The following is an 8426-nucleotide window of genomic DNA, read 5'->3' on the forward strand; positions in this document are numbered from 1 at the left end:
ACAGCGTACCCCATCCTGGAACGGCTGGCTGGCTGAGAGAAGCAGCTCGGGTGAGATCGCCGAGGCGCGCGGGCCTTACCGGGCGGGGTGGCAAGCGGCCGGAGTTACTCCCTTCCCCCTTCCCGGGCCGGCTGGGAGAATTGGAGAGGTGGTCCCCTGAAACCAAGGCGACTGGCGCCCACACCACGCGCAGCCCCCGGACCAACTGAGAGAATTGGATCGGAAACCCCCAGGCCGCGGAGAACGGTGACCCCGTGACTCCCGGGGAACGTGCACTCTCTCGGGCGGGCCGCTGCCGCTGGCGCCCTCCCGCCACGCTTGTTGCCCAGGGCCGACTAGGAAATTCGGACGGGCTCTTTCCCTGGCTGCGGCGACCAGCAACCCTCCCTGCGTTCGGACACCCTCCCTGCGTTCGGACCCCGGGCTGGCTCAAGCCGCTTCGGCTAGCGAACCCCCAGGACGGCGAGAGTTTTCCAAAGTTTAAGGTCCCACAGCACCTTTTACTGGTGGGACCCGCAGACAAACGTGTGCCACGAGCGCCACCTACTGGGCAGGATAAGAAAAACAGAACCCAGAGATTTCACAGAAAAATATTACAACCTTGCTGGGTCCAACACCAAGAGAAATCTGAATAAATGCCCAGACGCCAGCAGCAGAAGATAACTGTCCACGCTCAAAAGATTGAGAATATGGCTCAGTCAAAGGAACAAACCAATAGCTCAAATGAGACACAAGAGCTGAGACAACTAATGCTGAATATACGAACAGAAATGGAAAACCTCTTCAAAAATGAAATCGATAAATTGAGGGAGGACATGAAGAGGACATGGGCTGAACATAAAGAAGAAATAGAAAAACTGAAAAAACAAATCGCAGAACTTATGGAAGTGAAGGATAAAGTAGCAAACATAGAAAAAATAATGGATAGCTACAATGATAGATTTAAAGAGACAGAAGATAGAATTAGTGATTTGGAGGATGGAACATCTGAATTCCAAAAAGAAACAGAAACTATAGGGAAAAGAATGGAAAAATTTGAACAGGGTATCAGGGAACTCAAGGACAATATGAACCGCACAAATATACGTGTTGTGGGTGTCCCAGAAGGAGAAGAGAAGGGAAAAGGAGGAGAAAAACTAATGGAAGAAATTATCACTGAAAATTTCCCAACTCTTATGAAAGACCTAAAATTACAGATCCAAGAAGTGCAGCGCACCCCAAAGAGATTAGACCCAAATAGGCGTTCTCCAAGACACTTACTAGTTAGAATGTCAGAGGTCAAAGAGAAAGAGAAGATCTTGAAAGCAGCAAGAGAAAAACAATCCATTACATACAAGGGAAACCCAATAAGACTTTGTGTAGATTTCTCAGCAGAAACCATGGAAGCTAGAAGACAGTGGGATGATATATTTAAAATACTAAAAGAGAAAAACTGCCAACCAAGACTCCTATATCCATCAAAATTGTCCTTCAAAAATGAGGGAGAAATTAAAACATTCTCAGACAAAAATGATGCATAATATTTCTGCAGATGGAACAGAGGTATTACAGTGATATACTTTCAATGTTAGATAAAATATTAAGTAGAGGAATATACTTCAGGATGTTTATCCTGTGATGCAGTATTTCCTTCCCCCTTCAAGATAAAATAGCCTGTAGTTACACTCAGAGATTTTTTTTTTCCTTTTGGTGGACTGAAGGAGCTAAGTGACAGGAAAGCCATGCGGTACAGCCCAAGGATTCTCACAATTGGGGAATCTCTTTCAAGTCTACTCCAGACTAATGTTTCAGGCCTCTTCAGCTGCCAACTAAGCACTTAGAACAGGTGTTTTCCTAGGTTGATTTTATTAAAGATGAACTTGGAACAGATGACTAGCTAATCTAAGTATTTCCCTATGATTTTTAAAATTTTGTGTTCTGTACTTTGTGTTTTAGAGCATGGTACTTTTAATTTACATTGTTGAATTCAAATACTTGGTAGTGCTTTTCAAGAATCAGTGAAGGCTCCAGGGTTTTATTTGATAAAGGACTTGATTAATTATCCTATAAATTGATAATAGCTCTAGCTGTTTACCTTTAGGCCTCATTTCACTTTACAGAACATAGAAATCTGTGAATAATGATTTTCAAACAGTGGTGTACATAAAAATTATGTGGGAACCTTTTTAAAATGCAGATTGCTGCTGAGTCTCATGCCCAAAGATTCTAATCCAGTTGGTATGGAGCATAGGGGTTTGAACAAGCACCTGAATGATTCTGATGTAGGTCATTTCCCATATTTTGTGAAACCTGGTAACTGCTTGTCCTCAGTTGAAGTCATTAGGCAGAGGGCACCAAAGGAGTAAAATGTAGCTTTCCTAATTGTCATTTTAACCTTTATATAAACCCTCAAACTGAAATGATAAATGACATAATGGCACAGTATATTTGCTAGTAGAAAAATTTACTCATTCCACAACTGCACTTTCTTCCTTTTAATAGGAAAAGACTGATCAAGAAGTACCATGTAGCGTAGGAAGCAAAATACCCTGTTGAACCAACTATCATTTCCAAGACTCCGACTATAAGCATGTTAGCAGCAGTCACATGCTTTTAGCAACTTTTGTTTTAAAGAACATAGCCAATTCCCTCCCCACTCCAGCTTAACAAGGCTGTCATTCCTAAAGAGCTGACATGATTTTTAGATCCAGCTGTTTAGGACCAGAATCCTGGAAGGTGATTCATATTAACCCTTACAGACAAAAAAACCCATCTTGAGCAATTATCTTAGTTCAGTTAATTATATTCCATAGAAGCCCAAAGCACTCAAGATACTTCTCCTTTATATAATTAAACAAAAGCCCTATAACTTACAATACGCAGAACACTACATGAAAGAATTCCCATAAAAATGACATTAGGATCTTTATCATCAGTGAGGTAACCACTGTTTGCCTCACTGGAATTGCGTAGCATCTGCCCAAGTGCATGTTCTTCCTTGTGATGATCTAAATGTAGATTAAGTACAAACCACAGCAAAAATTAAAGTTTTCATCTTTAATGCACTGACTTTGGAAATAATGTACATTTCTATGACACCAACACTGGTTTTTGGAGTCAGTAGTAAGATACACAGAATTACATCCGTAATTAATATGAATGCCAACATTTCAAACAACGATTTTTGTTACATGGCGAACAAAATCAAGAAAGCAACCATCAAACAAAAGAGACCCATAGCTTCAGACAAGGCAAATCCCAGGATAGCATATGAGAACAGCTGCTGCTTCAGTGAAGGGTTTCTAAGAGACACAAAACACATGATTGTTACTTCAAAATTTTGAGTTTCAACATGTTTGGTAAATATTAAAGAAATAACCAGTGAGTAGGATCATTGTAAACTGTAAAGTCTACTGAAAAGAGTATATGCCTAGATTTCTTTTGTTTGTTTTTTACATTCCTTTCTCTCCAACCCCAATTATATGGATAAAGGTAAGAAGTCTCTGTATTTGTGTCAATATAAATAATAAAATGGAAATCAATACTTTTAAAAGGTGGTGCTTATTAAATTATATTCTAATATAGCTGAACTAAAGTGTAAACTCAAATCAGACTGAATTAAAATTTATTTTCTGACACATAACCTTCGGCAAGTAGAGTAACCCTTCATTTTATCTGGTCCTTTATAAGTAAACTGAACAAGTAAGTAATACTTCCAAAGGGTACTGTGAGAATGAAGGGAATGCATTGCAAAACTCTCAAAATATAGTGCAAGGCACAGATAGGTACTTAATACATAGTAACTATTATTATTTAAGCAATATAACTACTGGCTTTCTAAGTTTCTAGCTATTTCAAGCATGGTCTTAAAAAGCATATTTAGAGATAGAAATGATTACCTGGCATAACCAATGATGAGGCTACCAAAGACTGTTCCAATACCAGCACCAGAGCCAGCCACTCCTACTGTGGCAGCACCTGCACCAATAAATTTGGCAGCAGTATCAATGTCTCTGCTGATTACACTGGTCTGAAACTCCCTTTGGATTTGTTGAGACACACCATTCTGGGCCCAATTAAATATCGTAGAGCCCTAGAGAAAAAAGGCAAATGTCAAATAATTATAGTTGTCTATTTTCATTACTGTACTGTCAAATTGATAACTACTTCTCTATTTTATAACTGAGTGTGACTAGGAGGCCATGTAGCAAAGGAGAAAAAGCAAAGGCTTGAAAAATTATAATCTTGTAGAATAGAGATAATATCTACACCTTATAAAGTTGTTTGAAAATTAAAACACAGTATATGATGTAGCCAGACTTCCTTGTCATTATTATAATCTTAAATATAAGAAACAACTCAGAAACATATTCTTAAATATAAATACCTACTATAATATTTCATGGCCAACTGAGGTAGTTAAGTTTGGATACAGGAAGCTTCTTTCATTAGCTCTTCTTCTACATATTGTTTGGATGAAAGGGTAGAAAAAATGTCTTCAAGCCATTCATTAATGAGCTGGTTTTCTTCAATCTAATTAAAACCATAAGACCTATTTTGATAGTGTTGCCTTAATTTATTTTATTACTACTATTACCTCTCCACTCCTATTCTCTGGTCGAGATAACAATGATGCAGAAATTGGTCTGTATGCAAGTCTGGATCCAGCTCGAATCTATTAATAGAAAAAGATTCCAAGTATTAAATAAGAAACAGGAAATGTCAATGACCCCTTTTCCACCATAAAGCAAGCAGCAAAAATTACTCAGAAAGAATCTGATGCTTTAAATTTATGACTTTTCTGTATTAACTTGTACTTATCTGGCTATTTGGTCATTTTCCACAAATGAAGCAATTTTAGTAAAATTTTAAAGTTGCTGATGACATTTAAAAACTTGCTAATGTATGTGTAATATTGTAAACAAAAATTCTAAGACCAATTAGTTAAAAAGAAAAAAGTATTGCTTTTAAAATTCCATTTACTGTATGGCCACAATTCAGATTAGAAAAACAGCAATGAACATACGACATTCTTCGGTGAACCAACAAGTATACTGAGTGCCACTATAAATGTTTATCCTTTAAAATGGCCCATAAATTAATATGAGCAACCAGCACTTTCAAGATATTCCTATATTTCCATTAAATCATAAAATAAAAAAGCAGTTTAAGCAATTCTACATTAGTATAAGAATAATCGTTTAAATACTCTGACCATAAGGAGCTCTTCTAGTCGGGTTTCCGTGTCCTTGGGTGTCCACTGAACTAAGGTCACAGAAAATCCCTTTAGAATCAAGTCCTGATTCACTAAAGGCAAATCTCCCTAGATCTTCACTTCACCTAAAGCCTCCAAAATGGTTATGGAAATAATATCCCAGAGGCAGGAAGAAAAACTTTCGGCTCTCCGGCACGGCACCTTCCTCCGCCCACACACGGAGAGGCAAAGTTCCTCCCTCTGCAGCAACCAGTTTGACCTACAGACAGGCAATGGAAAGCGCTGCTGCGGCGAATTAGGCCTCAGCAGCCCCGCTACAACCTCCATAGCACCCCAACCTTCGCGTCGACCTCAGCCCAACAGAGTGGCCAAGGAATGCTGGAGAAAGCCTCTTCCGGGCTATGGGCAGAGAGGGTTTGACTTATACCGAGTAGGGCCAAACAGATAGGCCTCTCCATCGCCCTAGTGGAGAGGCGAAGCGGAGTGAGATGCTCCCAGATTTAAGAGGAAAAGAAGAAAAGGGATTGGAGTAAACGGGTGAGGGGAGAGCTGTTCCGGGGAAGGTAGTATGCCCCGTCCGGAGGTTGCCCCATTCAGCAACGTGGACGCTCCGGGCCCAAGAAGCCAGGCCTCAGTCCCTCGGCCTGGGCTACGCACCAGAGCGGGAGTGCAGGCGAGCTTGGCGCAGGCAAACATTTTACACTCCTCGGGGCAGCGCGGCTGGAAGACTTGAGTGATAGGCGACGTGGGCTCTTCTCCCGCTTTCTCTCTGCAGAGGTAAAGAGGCTTAAGGTCAAGTGCCCTCTAGGTGCCTGTCCTTCCACCCAAGGCCGGCAGGTTCCCGTGCACCTCAGTAGCTTGGGCCCACACCCAGAGGCGCCAGAATGAATGGGCCCCAGTGAGCACTACTCCGCCCTGGCCAGGTCCGGCTCACGCACCCTCCACTTACCTTCCTGGGTGGCAGCTGCGGCGGCAGAGGTCGAAGGAGTGGGACTGAGAGCGCAGGCGCGGTCCGGCTCTTCACCGCGCCGCAGCACCCGGATGGAGAAGGCGGGGAATCGGGTGCAGAAGGGAAGACGTTCAAGGTCACTTTGTAACAACTTTATTGGTAACCAGCCGGGGAGGACAACGACCACTACCCGGTGACGGGCTCGCGGCGGGGGCTGGAAACCAAGAAGAAGAAAATGAGTACTAGTTTGGCAAAGAGGACAGTACAGGCTGCTTCGCCCTTGATCTGAACTGGCAGTAGGATAATTTGTTCCAGTTGTCACTTCTTGAGATTTTGCTCTTTTTTTCAGTTGCTGTATGGCCACAATTGTAGTGGCCCCTTCCTGGTCGTTCTCCTCCTCTATGAAATAGGACTCTTTGTGTTTGTGTGTGTGTGTGTGTGTGTGTGTGTGTGTGTGTATTTCATTTAGTACTTGACTGAAGAAATTACGGTCCCCTGCAAGATGAATACGTTTCTTTAAAAGAATCCAGAAAAGGGTCCCAGAAGTATAGCTAATGCTTGATTGAGAGAGGGCCTGACCTAGAGGAATGAGGAAAAGAGTTTATCTAAGAGTTCTGGGACTTTGGGTACAAATCTGCCTTTGGGTAAAGTGAGGGAGGTGACCTTTTCTTCTAGTTCTAAAACTGGAAAAATTAAGGAATTGTGATATAGCCCTGGAAAAAAAAAAAGGCAGAGTATTTTAAAAACCCACCCGACTTTAACACCTGGGTTTTGGTAACTTTGGACAAATACTATTCTTCAGATGAACATAGAAATTTCTCAGAAATGACTATTTAAAAAAAATTATGGACTTTTGATAGCCTTAAATTCTGTAAATTTGACTTAGTCATTTTCACAAATAGCTACTGAAGTGGTAAAGTCAACAGAAAAGATTAAATATCTAAGATGCCCAGAGGAAAGGATGAGTGGGATCTAAAATCCAAGCCCACTCTACCTAGTTTCCTGGTATGGGATAACATCAACCCAGAGGATCAACGTTTTCCAATAAGCACAAAGGTGCAGTATAATCTAGCTGAAACTTCAGAAGAACTGAAACTTGAAGAATGAATAAGATTGTCATTGTCCAATATCAAAAGCGAAGAATTCACAAATTAGTAGTGAAAGCTAATAATTTTAGGCTCGACTTGTAACCCATAAAATAGACATCATTTACATATCCAGTTCAAAGATTATTGGTCTATTTTCTGAAGTACTCAGTTCTAACCTGAAGTATGTTATGTGGTATCATGTGGTGTCTGAAGTAGAATAAATATAATGCCCTACACTTTAATAATAGATTTACTTAGGGGAAAAATTACTCTAAGGGACTTGTGTGCAGAGATGGTTTGAGGAAATTTCTAGTTTCTTCAGCACTAAATCGGTAGCAGCAACTATTGAGGAGGAGGCAAAGGAGAAGCCAGGTTCCTGAACAGGGTAACTTCTAGGGTACATATGAGCTGGTTACCTGCGGCACGGGAGGTACAGCCTATGTTGAGTCTCTGGACTGCCAAAACATCAATAAGTACATGAACTTGCCTAGAAGAGGCAGGAACACAACCTTTGTGGGGCCTTATCAGTTAGAGTTCTAAATACTTATGGAAGAATATCAGGTGTTCAAAGAATGGATGTCCTATCTCTGGAAATTATATGTATGTGTGTGTGTGTGAGCAAGGGAGGAAAGAAGAGAGAGAGAGAAAGAGAGAGGATCTAATTACTTGTTAGATGAAGAAAGAATAAAGAATGACAAAGCATACCATACCTCACATAGGCTGGAGGGCAGAGACTGGTCTTACGGTTTCTGAAGCCCAACCTGCACAGCCCTGTTGAAGACCCTGACTGTGGTCATGTCTTTGAGGTGCTATTCTAGATACCTTAACTCAGGCTTTGCTTGTTTTTGCATCCTAAAACTTGCATTGATAGAAGGAGGGAATCAATTTTGAAGTAGCATTGACTGTGCTGGTTTGAAAGGATGTATGTCCCCTAGGAAAGCCATGTTTTAATCTAAATCCCATTTCATAAAGGCCGAATAACCCCTGTTCAATACTGTATGTTTGAAACTGTAATCAGGTCATCTCCCTGGAGATGTGATTAAATCATGAGTGGTTGTTAAGCTGGATTAGGTGACGACATGTCTCCACCTGTTTGGATGGGGTCTTGATAAGTTTCTAGAGTCCTATAAAAGAACATTTTGGAGAATGAGAGTGATTCAGAGAGAGCAGAGCAGAACGACATAGCCACAAGAAG

The 8426-nt window shown here is 41.1% G+C and overlaps 1 protein-coding gene across 1 annotated transcript; it reads right to left on the reverse strand.

Moving 5' to 3' along the window:
• Positions 1 to 3021: 3021 nt before the first annotated feature.
• Positions 3022 to 6270, reverse strand: ATP5MC3 (ATP synthase membrane subunit c locus 3). Its single transcript, XM_077154215.1, has 5 exons — positions 6144 to 6270; positions 5852 to 5963; positions 4577 to 4654; positions 3879 to 4072; positions 3022 to 3281 (listed from the first exon to the last, which is right to left on the reverse strand). Exons 2-5 carry the CDS (start codon positions 5888 to 5890, stop codon positions 3167 to 3169), a joined length of 426 nt encoding a protein of 141 aa, XP_077010330.1. The 5' UTR covers positions 5891 to 5963; positions 6144 to 6270; the 3' UTR covers positions 3022 to 3166.
• Positions 6271 to 8426: the final 2156 nt, after the last annotated feature.

Source organism: Tamandua tetradactyla, chromosome 3 (assembly GCF_023851605.1).
Source record: "Tamandua tetradactyla isolate mTamTet1 chromosome 3, mTamTet1.pri, whole genome shotgun sequence".
In the NCBI taxonomy this organism is placed as follows: domain Eukaryota; kingdom Metazoa; phylum Chordata; class Mammalia; order Pilosa; family Myrmecophagidae; genus Tamandua; species Tamandua tetradactyla.